Source organism: Dicentrarchus labrax, unplaced genomic scaffold, assembly GCF_905237075.1.
Source record: "Dicentrarchus labrax unplaced genomic scaffold, dlabrax2021, whole genome shotgun sequence".
NCBI classification, from domain to species: domain Eukaryota; kingdom Metazoa; phylum Chordata; class Actinopteri; family Moronidae; genus Dicentrarchus; species Dicentrarchus labrax.
This window is the reverse complement of record NW_026136722.1, coordinates 1,979,896-2,000,747: the sequence shown is the minus strand read 5'-3', so window position 1 is coordinate 2,000,747 and position 20,852 is coordinate 1,979,896. Positions and strand designations below refer to the sequence as shown.

At 38.8% G+C, this 20,852-nt stretch overlaps 2 protein-coding genes and 1 long non-coding RNA gene across 4 annotated transcripts; 1 reads left to right on the top strand and 2 right to left on the bottom strand.

Moving 5' to 3' along the window:
• The first annotated feature begins 114 nt into the window (after positions 1-114).
• Positions 115-10,502, top strand: LOC127356899 (phosphoribosyl pyrophosphate synthase-associated protein 1). 2 transcript variants are annotated; one of them, XM_051388969.1, is made up of 11 exons: positions 115-513; positions 913-965; positions 1,347-1,413; positions 1,577-1,749; positions 1,864-1,979; positions 2,087-2,142; positions 2,357-2,502; positions 3,415-3,456; positions 5,611-5,681; positions 6,733-6,879; positions 7,873-10,502. In XM_051388969.1, the coding sequence occupies exons 1-11, from the start codon at positions 431-433 to the stop codon at positions 8,029-8,031; spliced, it is 1,113 nt and encodes a 370-aa protein (XP_051244929.1). In that variant the 5' UTR covers positions 115-430; the 3' UTR covers positions 8,032-10,502. The 2 variants fall into 2 exon arrangements, with proteins under 2 accessions (XP_051244929.1, XP_051244930.1); XM_051388970.1 differs by lacking the exon at positions 3,415-3,456 and having other exon boundaries at positions 117-513.
• LOC127356904 (uncharacterized) lies at positions 7,086-11,607 on the bottom strand. Its single transcript, XR_007882076.1, has 2 exons — positions 11,383-11,607; positions 7,086-8,093 (listed from the first exon to the last, which is right to left on the bottom strand). It is a non-coding gene; the product is annotated as an uncharacterized LOC127356904 (long non-coding RNA).
• A 1,103-nt stretch (positions 11,608-12,710) lies between these two features.
• Positions 12,711-14,360, bottom strand: rasd4 (rasd family member 4). Its single transcript, XM_051388972.1, has one exon. The coding sequence runs from the start codon at positions 14,186-14,188 to the stop codon at positions 13,562-13,564; it is 627 nt and encodes a 208-aa protein (XP_051244932.1). The 5' UTR covers positions 14,189-14,360; the 3' UTR covers positions 12,711-13,561.
• Positions 14,361-20,852: the final 6,492 nt, after the last annotated feature.

Genomic DNA, 20,852 nt, shown 5'->3' with positions numbered 1-20,852 from the left:
TTACGGCACAAGAACAACGAACTCAAACACTTAAGCGAATGGGTATCACTGAGAGGAAAGTCACGCTCATATGGTTCTGCAACGCGTAGCTGGCTGGATATGACCCAAAGCGGACCCCGTAGTTCTAAGAGTGGTCAGTTTAGGCTACAGTGCGACCTAAGTGACAGGTATCAGCCGTTTGTCCGCCAACAAGCGGATAAATTAGTGTAATAAAGACATTCATTAATGTTTGTTTTGTAGCTATGCGGTAGCTCCGTTTATATCGCACACCGAAGGTCATTTCGTGCACTTAGCTAGCAGGCTAATGTGCGGTAGCTGGCTAGCTAGTCGGTAAGCTAACGACAGCGTCAAAGGAAGAAAAAGCGGAAAACAAACAAACGCGGTTGTTCATAGAAAGAAAATACATAAAATAAACTCCAGCAGTGTCACGATGAATGTCGCTAAAAGTGGCTATCGTGTCTTTTCCGCAAACTCCTCCGTAGCATGCACAGAGTTGGCCAAGAAGATAACAGAGTAAGCACAATGTGGCGTTTCTTATATTTCATATATCTAACGTTACCGACTGCTTGATAATGTTTAAACACCCAGTTGTTCTCAGACATAACGTTACGTGTGAATGTGAGCTGTATTTCATCATGTTAGGGGATCGGTTACCAGCAGCCTTATTTTTAAATGAAGCACTGACCACTACCATAAATAAGATTTATTAATGGTTATTGGGTGACATTGAAAATTGAGAAACGCATGCAGCTGTTTGAGTCTGTCTGATGGTGAATGAATGAATGAATGAATGAGTGAATGAATGGTGTGCAAGAGGTGTCATGTTGCTTTGTGTGTGAGACCCAGCATTTGGCATTATTGTGTGATAGTTCACGTTTCACAATTGTTTCTACTCCTGCTCTTGTTTCACAGGCGGCTGGGAGTTGAACTGGGGAAGTCTGTGGTCTTTCAGGAGTCTAACAGAGGTGAGGAGGATATTGTGGCTTTATAGGCAAAGGAATTAATGTTACCAACAAAGGCAACTTGTAATTATTACTTCACCACGTACAGCAATATGAAAAGAGCCCTTTGTGAATTGAATGAACGACTGACTGTGTGTGAGAATTTGTTGTTGTTCTGGAGATGAAACTGGTGCCCCTTTTCATAATATATATAATATAATTTAAATGTGCACAGCAGGATTTGATTTACACAAAATGTAGATATTTTACTTGAATCATCAGATCACTTCTCTATATTTTGGGGCATTATTACCCGAGAAGGTGCAAAAAGTCAGCAAGATAAAGTGTTAAGATGCAGCTTTACTAAATTAACTGATGGTGTCGTCCTTGTTTCCTTTACAATAGAAACTAGAGTGGATGTGAAAGAATCCGTGCGAGGACAAACTATCTTCATTATTCAGACCATACCACGGTGAGTATAGAAAGGCATGTCATTTGCATTGCAAAAAGACTTAAAAAAAAATAAATGAATGTCTGAGTTCAGCACAAATTCACTACCTGTGAGTCAGATCTTACAGTTTTTATCACTTGTTCAAGTTCATAATGTCCTTTTTATTCTGTTTTTGTACAACCAGAGATGTCAACACAGCCATCATGGAGCTGCTGGTCATGGCCTACGCCCTCAAGACCTCTTGTGCAAAGAACATTATTGGAGTCATTCCTTACTTCCCCTACAGCAAACAGTGCAAGATGAGGAAGAGGGGATCGATAGTGAGCAAGTTGTTAGCTTCAATGTTAGCTAAAGCAGGTAAAGATAACAAAATGAATGCCAGCCTGTGATTTGTTTAGTCTCTTTCTGCCATTAAAATGTATCTAATTGTTGACAGTGACATAAGTCCGTGCTACTTATCTGTCTTTGTAGGATTAACACACATCATCACCATGGACCTGCATCAGAAGGAGATCCAGGGCTTCTTCAGCTTTCCAGTGGACAACTTGCGTGCATCTCCTTTCTTGATTCAGTACATCCAAGAAGAGGTGATACATCCCTTTTTAATGTCTACTGTGTGTGTTTAGACCTTTTAACCAGATCAATCAGGCAGTCTGATAGAAACGCTGACATCTGTTTCCCTTCTTCCTGTCAGATTCCTGATTACAGAAATGCCATCATTGTGGCAAAGTCCCCGTCAGCAGCTAAGAGGTAACTGCTGGATGCAGAACATGTCCCTGCTTCTTTTAGCATTGTTATAATGAAATAAAAGCTATTCAATCATGCCAATGTTTTTTTTAAATTCAGATGCTGTATGTCATTTTCAGTGTATGTGACTAAATATATGTAGGTGGAAGGAAAATGATGAAGGTGTCTTCCCCATTTCACCACTGCATTCTGACCTTTCTCTGTGTTTTTGTTCTAGGGCTCAGTCCTACGCAGAGCGCCTGCGTTTGGGCCTGGCTGTGATTCATGGCGAGGCTCAGTGTTCAGAGTCTGACATGGCTGATGGAAGACACTCCCCACCTTGTGTACGCAACACCACTGGACACACAGGGCTGGAGCTTCCTTGTAAGAACCCCTATTTTTGTAGAAGTTGTTGATGCTTTTCAGGGTTTTTTTTTTTTGTAGGTCCAGTGCTCTATAGACTTTAGCTGTACAGAAAACATATCCCTGTTTATTGTTTCTCACTGTTGGGTGCTTTTTATTTGTCACACCATGGTCAAATTCAGCAAGAACTTTCTTATCATTCCTGCTAGTCTAGCTACTTCACTGCATTCATAATATAAATCTTGCCGACAACCTAATATAGCTCTTATTTGTGCTAACCTGTTTTCGAGCTGATGATTCTGCTGTTTCTTACTCATGTCATCAACCATACTCCAAGAAATAGATTTTTGTGTTACTGCATGTTTTAAATCCACAGACACACTACTTTTACTCATGCTGCATCCTCCGCCAGCTGCAACTCCTAACTTACAAAGAGTCATGTGCTTAATAATCATAGAATCATAGTCGCTGTCTGTTTCGTGGCACATACTTTGATTTTAAAATATTTTATTTTTGGTGAGAAATACTAACGTGACTCTGGAATATAGTTTTAAAAATATTTGCAGTGTTAATTCCTGGTAAGGCCTTTATATATGATATCAAATAATTGTGTCATTGGCAAATGATTCCAAAGTATTAACGTCCAGTATTTACTTTATTATTTAGTAAAATATTTATCTTCTTAGTTACTTGTGTTTCTATTCTCACCCTTGACTTAAAAAATCCTCCTTTTGGAACAACAGCGCACAAACTCCTTCAGCCGTAACAAGACTTTGCTGTAGGTTTAACACAATGAGTCTGATTTGTTGATGTGAAAATTGTTTATATTTCTGTCAACCTAGCGAGAGGATTTTCCAAGTCTTGGCATCATGTGTTTGTCATGTCAAATATTTGTGCATTTGTGTTAACGTGGTGTTTATTTGTTGGTAATAGCAGGCAAACAACAAGCTCCGTTCCCTGGCATAGAGCTCCCAAGTACGACCGTAAACATAACTTACATCTGACTTTAAAATTATTCCTCTTCAAATGGTTCCTCAATTCGTGCATGAGTAGATGAAAGGGTTTGTGTTGCATCTTGTGAAAATACAGTCTGGAATCAGGAGGGGGAGTTTGAGGAAAACGCACAAACTGATCTTTAGTGCACAGACAATTTGCATTCATCTTTTCAGGAGAATCAGCGACAGTGTGCTCAGTACTTTGTGCTGTTTGCATGGCATGTTTGACTTGAAACGAGCCGCTCTCATGTTTACTGAACCTTTCTACGATTCCAGACAGCTAGTTCTACAAGATGACCAAACCCCTCTTTGTTTTGTTGTGTTCTGATTTTATTTTGAAATCCATAAATCAAACCAGAACCATGCCAAACATTATTTTGTTTGTTTTATTTTTTACTTTAATATCTGGACTCATCTTGCCAATCAACACATGGTGCACCCATATTAAACCCGCTCTTGAAAACCTGATTAACTTTTGGTCATAACTGCATGTGGCGATAACAATGAAGCATGCTTTTGAACCTTAATATCCAATGATGGGAAGAAGACACTTTACGAATGTAATTGTTGGTACGTTTTAAGCATAAAAACAGCCCAAATCAAAGTTTTAGTTTGTTTTTCAATGCTTATATCATGCTTAAAAGTATTAATTAGTATTACACCCTCTATGGTAGAAGTTTCTGTAATGCAATGCCAACCTGTTGTTCAAATTTGCTTATAACCTAATTTCAAGATTTCTGACCAAACATTTCTCAGGTAGCTTGTTGCAGTATCTCAGCAAGCTGTAAAAACAACATATCTTTGAGAAGTGTGTGTACTGCTAACAACATGGCTTTTGCCCTTTTTTTGGTTAAGAGTGATAAACGTCTGAATGTGACACTGCCAGGTTTTCTGATGCCGTGGGACTCACGGTATTCAGCAAAGTGTTCTGCAAGGCATGCTCCTTCTTTCTCTGCTTCTTTATACTTTTTCCTTCACAATCGGCTTGGCTGGCTGATTGTTTACCAGTGGATTGTTTCCTTGTACCCTTTGAATGACTACATTTCCATGCACAGCAATACGTCAAACGCAGCTGTTTTTATTGGGTTATGTATCAAGTATGTATTTAAATGGTAGTCATTTAAATAAGCTACATTTAATCTAACCCTAGTTTAATTTTAATGCTTAAACTCGCAACATGTGTAGAGTAATTTATTTTAGTTGTGTGTGTGTTTATATCATATTATTAGGTTTGTTACAAGGTAGATGACTTTCATGTTGTCTTCAACATGTAATGTTTCTATTTAACCTTTTGTGTGACAGTTTATAGACCTCTAGCAGATTGAAAAGTTGCATGGTATTATATATGCAAACAAAATTACCGCTTGTAATCGGAGTGGAGAGAATTGCATTAATAGACGTATAGACTCTGTACTGTGATGATGGACAGCTCAGACGTACTCACAATGACTAGATGTGAGTAATTAAATTTTGTTTGTTGTGTGAGATTAGCTCCAAAAAGTACAGCTGTTGCATCTCCTGTGATTGGCATGCGAGATGCAGTCTGATTATTGCGTGCATGTAAAAGTAGTCGCTGGCAGCAGTGATGTTCGACTGAGGACTGACCCCAGAACATTGGCAAGTGTGTATGAAGAAACCCTCATCAGTGCTTGTCAGCCACTGTCGTCCTGTGTGAAATAAGATTGTCTGGTGCATATTGGTTCATATGCAGACTGCTGCCATATGCCTGCCACAGCCTGGGCCTGAGGTTGTGTGTGTCCAGGCGGTTATATGTTGCCTTCTGATTGGGTATCCTGGGCAGAAAACCCTGTCATTTGATTTTGCATGGCATGTGCTGTACTAAGTTTGGCATTTCAGTTTAATTTCCCAGGGGTAGGTGGGGTACAATGGGGGGAAAAATTTGCTATTTTAAAATGTAATCCTGCGTAGTCACTCTTAACAGAATTTATACAAATCATTTACATCATCCAATCACAACCTCCTAATTCGGGGTGTAGATTTGCCTTAATTGCAAAACATTTTCTCAACCCATTTTACCCAATCTACTGAGATTTACTTTTGATTAGGTGAAATGCAGCACGCTTACCTTCCTTGACGTGCTGTCACAGGTAACCAGTTCCGCTTTTCTTTGCAGTGATGATGGCCAAGGAGAAACCTCCCATTACTGTAGTCGGAGACGTGGGAGGGAGAATTGCCATCATTGTGGTAAGATGCTGTAAATGTACTTTTTGTAGCCCACATGGTTGAGCTGTCATTGTCAGCTGCTCTGCTATTTTCTGACTGTTACTCTTTCATGGTTCTTGTTTACAGCATTTCAAAGCTTTTTCAGTGGTAAATGAATGAATTTACTGCCACTGTAAATTCCTCTTATCACCTATAGCAGCGGTAGGCAACCTGCAGCTCTGCTGCCGCTCTACATGGCTCCCTGTGGCTTTGACAAGAAATTTGATTAAAATAACGTTGTTTTTTTTTACATTTTCATCTATAATTGTTGAATAAAACTTGAAAAAAATAAATGTTTTAACATTAGTTACCATAATGTGCGTTATGTCACCTTTTCCTCTCTATTTTGCGGAACTTCAATAGCGATGGCTACTAGTCTTAAGTCTCCCTAGCTAGGCTAGCAATAGATTCCAAAATCAAAAAATAAAAGGAAATACAGGAAATTAGCATTATAAGGCTCAAATATGTTTTGCGGTTCCAAACTGATTTATTTTTTTTTAGGCCAAAAATGGCTCCTTTGGTATTTAAAGTTGTTGACCCCTGATACAGTAGACAGTAGTAATATAACTAGAGCAAATGTGAACTTGCAGCGAGGAGTATTTAACTGGTTAAGATGTGATCTCAAGTTAACCCTTTTGTCCACATGGGGCTGCCAGAATCAACCAAAAATTAAAGTTCCTTATTGTTGCTTGAAGTACTCATGCTATTTGAGTTACATTTTCACACCTTAAATCTGGACTGTCAATTTTTAAAAGGAGTATTAACTTTCTTCCTCTTGCACATAAAATGTTTAATTCATAATCATTAATACACACACACACACACACACACACACTGAATTCAGTTTTGCATCTACATTCCTGTATGACAGACATTACTAATTCAATTCACTGACTTCATAACTACTACGTTATTGTTCCTGCCATTATCTTAAGCTGCTTAATGATACTGTGAATACTGAGAGATAACCAAAGGAAGGAGGTCGTGATTGTTAAGTCTCAGCCACATGTTGTATTTTTTTTTCTTCTTCCAGGATGACATTATAGATGATGTCGGAGACTTTGTTGCAGCTGCAGAGATCCTGAAAGAGAGAGGAGCCTATAAAATTTATATCATGGCCACACATGGCTTACTGTCTGCCGATGCTCCACGCCTCATAGAGGAATCTGCCATTGATGAGGTGAGGACACCTGAACTTGTTGTTGTCAGTAGTGTGTGTCTCTTCTCGTATTTCATTTAGTTAAATCAGAAAACGTTATTACTGTTGAGTTTGAATGAAAATCTGTGTCAAACCTGTTGAATACCAAGGGAAGCTGAAGGAGAAGTAATAAGGGAAGAAAAAAATGCCAAACTGAAGAACTTCTTTGAAACGATTATAAAACGCTCTTGTTCATAAGTTCTCATTTATTCTTTTTAAACACAATGTAAAAGTAAGTACTTCCTCCTAATGGAAGGCTTTTCAGATGAAATGTTATTGCATGAAATTAGTTGTACCTAGAACAAGGAAAGGATTATTATATGCAGCAGTTGCATTTCTGTAAATTACTAGTTTCTATTTTCAGTTCCTTCAAACTGTCCTGGGTTCAAAACACAACAGTTCTGTTTAAATTTAGTATTTATTTTATAAAATGTTTCAAGGTTTATGATATTTGTTTAATTTAGAACATACTACTTGTAATCCCTGTTTGTTTCCCATATGTACTGGGTGGGCATTGGTTAGCTGAATTTAGCTTTCCCAGGCAGCTTTTTGACTTAAATATAAAATCTGGTATGTTGGATCTCTCTGTGTGGATTAATAAGTTCTAATATCAGTTTTAAGCCATCTCCGGTTTCTAGACTTCCATTTCAAAAGTGTTTATATTTGTCTGTTAAAAAAAAAAAAAAATCCATGCAATGTGTATAAACACATACAGGCCGTTTCTGTTCTCTCTTTCAAACTACTTTAAGCATCTGTCAAACTCAATTTTTCTTTCACGAATGAGTGCACACGTTTGTGCTCTAGTTTTAATTAATTGATTTAATCACTCATAACCAAATCTGTGACTGTCACCAGTGCCACATACGTTTTTATATCAGCCTGACAAGAAACTGCACACTTTAAACTGCTTTTTAATTCAAATGGAAACTGTCTCATTAAGCCTAAACGCTATCTTTGTGATTGTTCTCCCCTCAGGTGGTGGTGACCAACACAGTCCCCCATGAAGTACAGAAACTGCAGTGTCCCAAAATCAAGACTGTGGACGTCAGCATGATATTGGCTGAGGCCATCCGCCGCATCCACAATGGAGAGTCCATGGCCTACTTGTTCCGCAACATCACCGTGGACGACTAGAGAGTGTCAGAGAGTGAGATCTAGATGGGTCTGAGAGTGACTGAGGGTAATTCTTCCCAGCGCTGTAAAAAAAAAAAAAAACATGCTCATGTCATGTTCCATGTATTGTGTATGTCAGGATTACATGTATCCTAAAGAAATAGAAATTCTAAGAATTACCCAGAATTATTTAACTTCTCATCACAAGTTGTTCAAACATATTTCTTTTGCATCTTGTTGAGAAAGGATGATAAAAGGGCAAACGAGTGACTTTGAGCTTTAACGCACCCAGTCATATTTTAAAGCTCTTGTCTTGCAGCTATTGTTGATCTTCCAACTTGAACAAAAGATGCTTTCTATTTAAAAAAAAAAACCCATTTTGTCATACACTGCGGTACCTCATATGTAATGACTGAGCTTCAACAGCAAAAAGAGAAGAGAATAATGTCTGTCCCAGTAACAGGACTTGTGCTTTACCAACCCTTCTTCAGATGCTCTTACTGGCCCCTTATGATTACGGCTGCTCTGCACTGTGATTTCTTTTCATTTTACGGGGTGTGTTGTTTCCAACCACACAGACAAGACTGGACAAACTCCTGCCTATGGTGCCCAAACTATATTTTTTATGCATTTTTCTTGTCTTTGCACCATTTGTGGGAACGTTTGGTGAAAGAAGAAGTTTCAGCAGAAATGAATAAGTCACCATTTTATATTGTATGTATTAGGGTGTCAGTTCAGCTAAAGTATAACAACAGATATTGTCCTACTTACCCTTAGTAGTATCTAGCCAGTAAGATAGTTTTGGTTTCATGCTATGGGTTTGAGATTCCTGCTGTAACTCCATTACAATGGAGGTGAATGTATTTTCATTTATGACGCTCGAAGCATCAAATAATAATTGGTTTAAAAAACTGAATAGTCTGACACAAAGACTTAAAACCTCAATGTTCACAGTGAGATCTGCGGATTATCTTTAGTGCTTTGGACATTATTTCTGGACAGGCAAGTATTTAAAAGATTTGAACACCACAAATGAAATATCATTCACTTCCATTGTATTGTTGCATGGTTGCATATAGCAGTAAGTGAGAAATTTTTTATTTATTGTTTTGTTGTTTGGATGAACTGCCCCTTTAATATATTCTGTATCTCTAGCAGTAGACTGAACACACTTAGTCCAATATTGTGCTCAATTTAACTGCCTGATGGTCACTGTGACCGACACCATCACAATGCATATATATTACATTTATAGCTATTAGGACCACCTTGGTTTTAGCCAATTAACTACAAGCCATGAACACCAAACATTACTGCCGGTGGTTTTTCAAAGCAGAACAAAGATTTTCTTTGTGTTTTCAGTGAGTTTCTCTTAAGTGGTTGGTTTTCTTTCATTTCAGTTCGCTATGAGCTCGACTTGGTTACGTTGCTGATCACAGTGAACCTCTTTTTTTTAGTCAGTTACAGTATTGTTATCTGGCGATGTGACTGAAAGTGTGCTTATGTTGTAATGAGACTAATCCACACTAATTCCACAACAGCAGCCAAGCTGTCAATCTGCTTCTAAGGTTTTCCACATTTGCTAATATCTTGCCCCTGTGAGTTTGAATTTTGGACAGTATGGCTCATGTATACGGCGCTTTACAGCTACTAACTTTGATGTCTTGAAACGTTAGTGGGTATACCAGCACCTGAATGTACTAGATAAGTGGACTTGAGCCATGCTTTATGCATTGCTTTACAATGACAACTTTGAAAACTCAACATAGTGGGCTACTTGAGTTGTTTTTGTACTGATGGCTACATAGAAGATACTAAAAGAAAAGCAGTAATGTAAAAAACAAATGAGCTTTTGGTCTTAGTAAATTGGCAAAAACATGAAACCGCACCAGTGTGGTCCTAATGTTGGTGTAGAAATTGCTGTGGTGTGTCCTTAAAGAAACATTTGAAAATGCGCACCTTGTTTTGCTCTCCGAGTACATTTCAGAGTGATGCTCTGTAGGGGGGAGTAGTGTATTTCTATGCTGATTGAGCCTTTTGCTCAGGGAAATAGACTTAATAAGCCAATGCACAATTATTTGTTCTTGTGTTGTTTTTTTGTTTTTTTATGCTTTCTTCCTGTTTCACATGTTGAAAAAAAGTGTGTTGAGAATGTCTTCCATACAGCAGTACTGTACGTCATTTGCGTTTCACCATTTTGTTTGTTATTGAATGTGTATTTCTCCCGATGTGCTAATGGTTGGGTGTTTGACTGCTAGACGCACACACGGGTGTTGTGTTGGCACAAAGTTGAAAGTTGTCTGTTTCAAATGCTGTTGCTCCGCCAGCACAGATAAAATCTGTTTAGTGTATTTCATGATGTCTTTTCTTCTGTCTCCACTGTTCTCCTGACTTGTCTGTGATGTTGAGGGCGTATGGTTTAGTCACTAACACCCTTCTGTCTAGCTGTACGGCATTTGTCAATGTGTATGAAAATAAAACAGTTGCCTCTTGTTGTGCCTCGTGTCTACCAAATAAGGAATCATGTTGTGCTTTGGGTACAAGACTAAGTCCACAGTGTATGCACAGTTTGTTACTGTATTACAGTTATTAGTTTTAGTTTAGAATAGTATAGTATAGTGTATCCTACACCAGTATCTCTCTGTAAAGTCTTTATTAAATTGTAGATGTTTTGCTTTAACTTGACAGAAGACCGATATCTTAAAGAACTGCATATTATATGATTATATTTCTTCATCTTGACACTAAAACATTAAAAAGATAACAATTTCTAATCTGAATTTTGAGATTTTAGGAAGATTCATGGTTAAAATGTTGCACTTCAGTGCAGAAAAGCTTTTTGGTTACGTTAGATATGTCAAGTTTAATTTTTGGATCTTTTCCTCTTCATGTTAGCTCCTCTGAATCAAATGTCTTTTGGCTAATCTTATTATTTTAAGCAATTTATATAGACTGATATCTGCAGGTATTGGATGTATGTAGCTGCAAAGCCGGTGATTAAAGGTAATAAAAGGTCATGCAAACATTAAAATACTGTATTGGCATGTGAGAAGGCTTACCTTTAACTTTGATGTACAGTACTACAGTACATCTTGCTTAACACTGCAGTATTGTTTTGTCATTCTTGCCCTGTATTAAGCCCGTCTGATGCAGTGACAGTCAGAGATCCTATACTTGTTCAAAACTTCTCAGGTATCCATACAACACTGAGGAGCTTTGACCAAGTCTAGGAGCAGAGACAAACACAGAAACACTCCTCCTTCAGTCAGTATCTGAAGCCAATCTGCTAACTCGGCTACATTTCAATGCAGTTACTTGAATGGTTTGCATTTACCTAAATCCTACAACATGAATGAAAAGTTTAGTTCGCACCTGAGCTTTAAAGAGGATGTTCTGCTTCTCTGGGTCCGTCCGTGTGCCAAAAAAAACAAGCTTGTGTCCGGCTGTGGACCTGCTGGAGACAGCTGTGAGTTTAAACAGAACACAAAGAGGAACCAGAGATCTGATAATCATAGGTCACTTCCTTGTCTGATTCTGGGGAAACAATGCACCTTGTCTCTCAATGTTTTTTTGGAAAGAGGAAGTATACCTTTCTTCTCTCCCTCCCTGGGCCAGTGTGGCATTTTTAACAGTGAGGAAATTGTGTTAACTGACGGGCTCTTAGAGAACATTTAAATGTCCAGAAAAAATGAACTGATCCATTTAAACATGTTTAATCATGTTAATGGCACGTGCTAAATACTAGTTTCATTATGTGTTTTCAAGTATTTGCAGTCTCCCACATTAACTTATAGCACCAAAACACAGTAGGAAAGACAGATTTTACAAAATAAATAAATAAAAGGTACATACACTATACATCCAAATGCATTTTCAGTTAGTTATATTAAGTTATGTATGGAGTAACATAGCTTGTATTATGTTTTCATCTTATCTCATGAACTGTAGCAGTGATTGGAGGCTGCTAAAACATTGCCAGGTTATTTGCTTCCCTTACAATCTCATTTTTGTTGATACTGGCTTGTTGACCAACAGAGAACAGGGTAAATAACGACCACCAGAGGGCACTGCAACACAGAACAGTGAGCTCATAGAACTGATTTTGTGTGTGTTAGAATAATGCAATGTCCATAATTTTCTTTATTACACCCAATATCAACACAGCTTTGGAGGGAGTTTTTGGTTCACACCAACGAGGGTCGGTCCAGTGATGCAGCACTGCTTGGTTTCAGTCTTTTTAAAACTTACATTTCTGGTTAGACCAGCACTGATCTTAAGAAAACAATACACATTGGAGTGTAATAACAGTCATTTAATAAGCCATTGAAATAACAAATGTGTCAGAAGTATTAACAATTACAGTACAGTAATACAGTACGTACCAGCCAATTCTATACTACATTCACATATAATATAGTCACATTTTGTGTCAGCCTGATTTTACTTTCATTGTATTTCAGTTTGGGCAGTGATAACTTACATCATCATTTTCCAGTGTTGATATGCCTTTCCTCACACACACACACACACACACACACACACGCAGACACACACACACACACACACACACACACACACACACACACACTTATTTTTGTCTGTTTTGTAACGTCAAATCAGTCATATCAGTAAAAATGACTAAAATAGCTGTAAGCAATGCTAATTAATGTGTGGAGAGTGGATGAGACAAGCACTGGAGAGATAGGAAAACCATTTTATTTATCTTAAAATATGCACTGAATAGAAACATCAAACACCACCCTGGTCTTTGTACTGCACCATTTACATTCTCAAAGACATGGTGCAGGGATGTACAGATTTCTCTTCCCGACCAAGAAGAAAGTAAATTATGTAATAAACCCCCACAAAAATGTATTGAATGTATTAAAGACAGAAAGAAAAACACCAGCAAAATAATGGTTTACATGTTATATCCCCAAGTGCATAATGAGGTTTTGCAAAGCAGCTTTTCAGAGTGGCCAGACAGGCTGCACAAAGAATTCACAACATATCTTTATATGTGTTGTTTTTTAAAATATATACAGTTTCTAAGTTCATATGTTGTTCACTTTATTTGTAAAACTATCTCATGTAAACAGACTCTTGCATGTATATGCATCACTTCACAGTTATTGCACTTTTTTTTAACAACAGCAACACAAAAACCAACATCACATATACATATCAGTGTAAACTGAGCTCCCGATACATAATTCTGCCCCTACACTGTCACAATGTATAAGGGAATCTTTTTTGACAGTAAGTGGTGCCTGCGTGTTCTTTTTTTCCATCATTCAGTTGTTCAGCCACATTCTTTCATGTCTGTAAGGTGGTGTCTGTTTTCATCCTTGCATGTCACTGTAGCATCCTGTGCTTTTGTGCAACACTTTTACGCCTGATGAGGAGACCTAACACATTACATTACACATTTAACACTGTCTCTTGTTCTATCCCCAAGCCCCAACCCACCAACAAAGCCCTTTCAGTCTCTAATGGGCAGTTTTCTCTCAGTCTCTTCTAGTTTAGTTGCCCTCTGAGCAGCTCCACATCATTACGAGATGAGGCAGCTGTTGGTCTTGTTCATAGGAGGTCGTTTCTTGCTCTCCTTCGGGAAGGTTTCTCGTCTCCGGCACAGCGCCGGACTCAGCCAGCTGGGCAGGTTGGCCTGCTGGAGTAGCTCCCTGAAAGCCTCCAGCACGTTGACGTTGTCTTTGGCGGAGGACTCCAGGAAGCTGTGGTGCCAGTCCATCTCCACTGTAGACAGTGCATCCTCACTGGACACCCGGCGCTCATTGTGGCGGTCTATCTTGTTGCCTATCACCACGATGGGCGTGTACTTGTCCTCTTTGACTTCCAGGATCTCCTCTCGCAGACTCTTGACCGCCTCCAGGGATTCAGGGTCGTCCACGGCGTAGACCAGGGCAAAGGCGTCGCTGTTCTGGATGGAGAGCTTGCGCATGGCAGGGAAGGAGTAGCTGCCACTGGTGTCCATGATGTTGATGGTGACTTTGACGCCCCCCACCTCGTACTCCTTCCTGTGGAGCTCCTCCACCGTGCGCCGGTGCTTGGGTTCGAAAGTGTCTTTGAGGAAGCGTTGGATGAGGGCTGTCTTCCCCACTCCAGCTGCTCCCAAAAACACCAGACGCACCTCCGTCTTCTCCTTTACTTCAAAAGACATGGTGGCTTTCTGTTGCTCTTTTTCTCCAAAACACTGCTTCAGAGAATGTCTATTCTGTTCTTAATTCACTTCTCCGTTCCTTTGTCTGACAACTGGTTAAGATGTCAGTGATGGAGCTGGATGTAGTTGTGTTGGAGTGGATGATGAGAGCAGATGTCCCTCTCTGGCTGCGCTCTGTATTTATGTTCACACACAGTACCTGCCCCCCTCTGCTCCCAGCCAGTCAGGAGAGGGCAGTATCTCTCTGTACCTTACAGCAGCCAATCACATACCCTCATGCAAATCAAGTAGAGTAAGAGAGGGAAAAAAACAGGTGACATGTGTGATTTTACTTGACCTTCTTTGTATGCAATGTAAAAAACCCAAAACATTTCCAGCATAGAGTTGTGGCGAGTTTCTGACTGCTGCTGCAAACAGGATCAACTTTTTAAGGCATTACAGTGTGTGTTCAATGCTGACTGTGTAATAAATCAATTATCCATGGATTAATCACCATTGTAAGTTACAGTATAGTTAAACTAGAATTAAATAAAAAAAATACAATTAGCTCATAATGTTCTTGACAGCAGTTAAAAGTCCATTTAGTCTTATCTATCTGCTGACCTGATGAAGATCTGGTGATATGATCGAAAGCTCCAGAAGAGCTACTATTTGGTGAGGTTGTCAAGTGAACGGAAATCTGTTCATTAGATTTTCCAGTCACTTTTGCAGCTATTTTTAGGCTCAAATTCAGGAAATGGCAATTTGGGTGAAATTTAGATTTACTTATTGTATTTTTTATTTTTTTTTCAGTTTGAATGACATAAATAAAAACTACTACGTCATCAGTAAAAGGTCATACATTTCGAGCAGTCCTCAGTGGACTACCTAGACAAGAATAATATGCCAATAATCTTCTGTTGATGTCTAGAATAAAAGGCAATTTGATCCTTGCTGCAAAACTGTTTTGGTGAATATATAATATCATAATCATAATATCTCACTTTAAAGCATGATCGTATATACCCTCTTATTTGATACATTTGTCATTTAATTACTAACGAAATATGTTACTTGCAAGCTGATCTTAGGTCTTTTTTAATTTCAGAATAGCTGTAGTTTAAGTGGACATCTCTCCAGCATGATTTTAATTGTCCTTGTGAGTATGATCACAGGGGGAGACCTCTCATAGTCATTGTCTGAAACTCTGCTCACATGTCAGAGGCGGAGGAGGCGGGGACAGATGTTCTGTTCCTGCACTCTTTGCAAGGGTGTTTCCGAACACGTTTGACACAATTGTTTTCATTACAACGGGTTAGACTTAAACAAAAGAGCATGTTCAATATCACTGTCAGCTCAGTGCTGCTGGAATTCAAATGTCAAACTGTGTGGGAAGCTTCATGGTTTACATTAAATTTTGAAAAAGTAGAAATATCACATAATATTACTGTTATCATTATCATACTCAGATCTCACACATACTCTCTGTGCATCGACTTTGTCACTTGTTGCTATGATACGACAGAATCCATTACCTGATCTGAAAGGGACTTATAACTAGAAATGTGAACCTTATTAGTGTCATTCATTACTGAGTCCAGCTGTTCACAGTGGTAATGACCAGTTATGGACCATAATGGCTAATTAGGCAAATTAAAAGCACATTTCATGTCAGCATACTTCATTGGCCAAGCACCTTCAGTATGTGATTTAGAAAAATTGATTATTATTATACCTTGGGTACACTATTTGAAGAACATGTTGATTTCTACACTCTCTTGGCGTGTTCGACTTAGATTGAAACTGTGCCTGCCAAGATTGTATATTTAAACTGATCACACGTGTTTGTACTATGGTTCATTATTCTATTACAGATGTGTGTCAATTTTATTTTCTGCTGAGAGCACAAACCTTTTCTTTCGCAGCAGAGCGTGTTTCTCTTTGTCTGAATGTCTGAATCACAGTCCTATACGTGCTGCAATTTTCTCGGTGAGGGACCTTTTGACTTCTGCTTTCTCCTTTCTCTGGAGACAAAACTGGTCTGAAACTAAATCTCAACGCCCCTAAGCAATTCAACTCTATCTCTCAGGTTCTTCACTTCATTAAACACAGGAGCAAGACGGCACCTGCATGAGAGCCTATATGTTTCATTTCTCTCAAACCGTTCATTCGTATCGGTATATCTTCCTCACAGGTCAGGACATTTTACAAGAATAATGTGAAAACATCTTAAAAAATGTGAGGCTGGTGGAAAATAACATTATTTTTAAAGCAGCTACAGTTGATATGTTTGGCTACTTTGGGCTAGCAGAACAATCTATGAACACAATGGACTGTCATTTGGTGCTACACAGTAGTACAGTCAATTTTGTACTTGTTTTTTTCAGTAATCAGCTGCTTGCTGTGGCTGAAAATAACGTTAATGAGAGCTAAGAGACTCAACTAAAACATTAAAGCCGCAAAAACTGTGAGCTCAAAGACACTAAAATGCTGGGGGAACTGCAGTTGGATGATAATTATCTGTGTATTATTTACTACAAGTGACCCCTTTTTACTACACATAGTCTTTTGAAATATTTATTATAGCTTTAAATTAAATGACAAAGTAAATGTGGGGCAGTCCAAAAAAGGGCATTTGCTTAGTAAAACTTAATTAAGCTGTGCCGGTGTTTTTGGACTTACGTTAGCTAGTGTTGCACACTGTAGAAAAGCAGAGAGACAAGGCACTTGGTAAAGTGCATAAACATCACATCCATTGGATTTTCCAAGTAAATCCACCCACATTCCTATGTAGAAATCAGTCCACAGGTTGTTCTTACAGGCAACCTTACATATGGCACCTTCAATTACTTTCTTTCACAGTTTTATTTATAGAAATGTATAGGGGTGCAGTATTGAGCTGCTGGTAAACCCACAGTGGCTCAGTGGTGTCTGTGATGATGGGAAGAACAAGGTGTACTCAGAGCATAAGGTTTTTCATTGGGACACAGAGGAGAGAGGCACTTATTCTCTTATCTTTAATAAGGCACTGCTCACCAGTGAAAAATGAAGGATTCAGTTTCAGAGGATGGTACCTAATGACATTTACTTAAGTTACACAACTGTTTGATAAGCCAGTTCAGGAGCAACAGGAGAGTTAATGGGGTGCTGATAATAGCATGCAGGAGCTGGATGAGTGTGTGAGTAGGTTAATTTTATGGAAGTGTGAATTGTTTCTTTGTGTGTTGTTTATTCAGCAGGGTGTGTTGATTTGAGCGGCAGCCCGGCCCATCAGTCAAACAGTCTTGCCATGTTTCATTTCATGTGGCAAGGAGAACATTTAGTCCTGTCAAACTTTGTTGCTCTAGTGTCGCCAATGTGTACTCAGGTGAAAAGGGCATGAGTCCATACTTGGAGTTTTAAAGTTTGCACTCTATGTAGGGACTTAGAGTGCAAAACAAACAGCTCCTGATAATTACTAATATGGGAGTGCTGCAGGTTAAGTGTAAAATCTCTTGTGTGTGCTTCTAGTGTGGCATCAATAAACACAGATGTACTATAAGCAGTTAATAGAGGCTGACCCAGAAACGCTGCACCATGCTGTAAAGTCATTTGATCTTTACAGCAGAGCTAAGTGGGCAATTTAAGGGCTCTGCACTCCAGTGGAGGGTATGATGAAGTCTGAACAGACACAGGATCTGCACACTTTGTTTGCCCTAGAGTCATGGCGAGGTCAATAGGCTGTTGATTCCATTAAATTGGTATGTATCGATCAGAATAGTAGAGTACAGTTTGTTCTTATTTATTTGCACGATTACACGATTATTACACCACATGCTAACGTCTACATTTAAAAGCCAAAACTGTTTCTTCCATGAACTAACGTTACACGAGGGTTTTAGGGTTTAAATTAGGGTGACTTTGATGGCCTGATCAATATTTCTTTTTAGGGGGGGAATGGATGAGCAGTTAGAGTAACATTACCTGACATAGATGTAAGACTGAGGTCTGATTCTGCTGCAGACTGCTCCATCATCCGTCTCGCACAAGGAACAGCTTGACACATACATAATGGCTTGGACGAAAGAGTGTTCTGACAGGTGACTTTTGGATGGATTCCTCCCCTGTGGAGAGACTGTAGTTATGTGAATTATTTTAAAATGAAAGGCCAGAACTTACAAGCACTGCTTTACCAGTGATCTTCTTTGGCAGGTTTTAGCCTTGCGTGTATACAAGTTGGGTTTGTATTATTTCTGGATTTTGGCCTTAAGTCGTAACTCCAACGCACACACACCACTAGGGACACAGCTTGATATTGCCTTGTCTGCTTTTGTCAGTGTCAAATTTATGCATTTGCTTAAAATTGGTGATATTAAGTCCAGAAGTTTTCTGTGTATTATAATTTATTATTATTCTTAACTTGCGCTCATATTTTTCTTCTTCTTGTATTATTATTATGATTACAGAATTTTCTTTTCATGGATGTCAACAAGAAGCACAGACCAGAAAACTCACAAAAGCCCAGTAACACCAGACCACTAATTTCTTATCTTTTCTCTTAATCCATCCTTTTCATTCAGTGGCTTTGTGACTTTAGACAGAACCAGAGTGCACATGCAGGTCACTCACACCAGTGTGTACTCAAACCACCACCTCCTAAGTTTTGGCTAGAGGTCCTCTGATATTGTCCTTTGGCTCTGGAACATCATGTCCTGGATAATGAGAGGTGTGGTGGGGGCAAGAACAACAGCAGCTAGCCAGTGGCAACTGGTTTCATTACACCTCGCTGCAATAGAAGGTGTTCTCTCTGTTTGATGAAGCATTAGTAGTTATGAGTTAAAAGGCTCCACCTGTCTGTACACTTTATTCTAAATGGAGATAATTAACATTGAGAAACAAACACCTTTATCTAATGTTTTATGCCTGAATCATGTTTTTATTCTCTTTCAGGCATTTTTCCTGACATATTTCTTTATGTTCTAAGAATTGAATCAGCAGCAATAGAGCCTTGTGTCCTCTTTCATCTTTCTTTTTCTGGGTTAACGCATATGTGACAAAACAATGCTGCGCAGCATCTTTTCTGTGTCAAGGTTCATGATAATTGAAGAGGAGTCTTTGTATGCATCAGAGGTCTGCAGCGCCGACTGGCCATTAGAGAAGCCCTGCGAGGTGGGAGACACACATAAAAACACATGTTGGTTGAGAACATCCCGTGATGAAGCTAAAAACATTTTGGACTGGGTGTACGAGGACTTTGTTACGCAACCTGTGGCCTTGCAGGGGGATCAAGGCATCAAAAAGCAGAGGGTATTTGTTTTAGGTTTGAGTGAAATAGCATATGAACTTACACACAGTCCTAAGGTATATAATAGAAAGTGGGAAAACACATGTTTAAGCGAGTAGAGAAAACAGAAAACAACACAGACAGCTGTAATCTGATATATCATATGTAAGCCCCTTTCTCCTGAATGAAGCCTCGCTGGAAGCTGAAAGTCAGGTCTTTGATGCATTTACATATTTTGGACACATTTTGGTTGTGTTGCATCTCATCATCAGAGTGAGAAATTATGTATCTGAGTGTTGCATCACTTGGTACCACTTCTGAGCATAGGTTATCAAACGTTTATTCATTCATGGACCATTTGACCGCTTTCTATAAAAAGCTGCAGAGAAGAATTTGTTAATATCCATATATTTACACATTTATAACCTGCAGATGACTTATGAACTTTTGCTTGATGAGGATTTACACCAGCCTATTTATTTCACAACCTGGCAACCCAAAGTTCTTTTAGTAATGGCTTTTTTTTAGTAATGGTAAATGAGTTGCTAAACATTAATAACCATGAGTCACAAACTATAACCCTCTTTGCTTCAGTACACTTCTTTTTATACAAATTTTCCCCAGAAACATTTAAACTTAAACTTAAAAAAGAAAAACAGCTTTGATTTAAGCTCTGTGATGATACATTTTTCAGATAATCCAATGGGGTTTTAATTGTTTTAAATGTTTTGTCTAAGAAGTAGGAGAATACTCTTATGAACCACCATTAGACATCATTGTGTACATCAATCTCTATTTCTTTGAGTCATGCAGGTAGTCCAAAAGCACCCTGTGAATATGAATATACCATCTCTATGCAGTATGAGGTATGCACAGGTGCACCGGGAGAGCCACGACATTACTAGATGGGCAGGGCAAATGTTACTGAGACCTTTGCTGCAATTCTCAAAAAGACACCCCTAAGAGAGCTTCCCACAAATCCTCAAAGACCACTGCAGATGTTATGTGCTCCTCTGTGCTCATTACTATGAGGTTAAAAGTCCCCAAGCCTGCTTTGAGTCGCTGCACCAGGGAGCAGTCTGCAGCAAGTGTCTTTTTAATTTGAACAGTGGTTTGCTGGTTTCTGTCTGGAGGCTCGATGATTCAGTGCTTGGTGTTTAGTTTCCTTGGTGAAAGGTGTTATGTGTTGAGAAGTTTCTGTATTAAACTTATAAAACAAAACAAGTGCTGTTTCTTTGCACCTGAATGACACCTCTAGCGTCATTATCTTTTTAAATAAATGTTATTATTGTTTAGCAAAGCACTGCTGTCCCTCGCCCAATGATTGGACATTATTATGCTGTTACTGAGTATTGAAGACAGAGACCCAGAGGGCAGCAAATATAACTGGATTTCTCAGAATTGTAGTTGTATTTTCAGAAT

What these genes read in the sequence shown, in the direction of transcription:
- LOC127356899 (XM_051388969.1), top strand. Translation starts at nt 431, where the DNA reads ATGAATGTCGCTAAAAGTGGCTATCGTGTCTTTTCCGCAAACTCCTCC. An exon ending in TTCAATGTTAGCTAAAGCAG is followed by an intron (nt 1,750 to 1,863) that starts GTAAAGATAACA and finishes CTGTCTTTGTAG; the next exon opens with GATTAACACACATCATCACC. An exon ending in CACAGGGCTGGAGCTTCCTT is followed by an intron (nt 2,503 to 3,414) that starts GTAAGAACCCCT and finishes TGTTGGTAATAG; the next exon opens with CAGGCAAACAACAAGCTCCG.
- rasd4 (XM_051388972.1), bottom strand. Translation starts at nt 14,188, where the DNA reads ATGTCTTTTGAAGTAAAGGAGAAGACGGAGGTGCGTCTGGTGTTTTTG.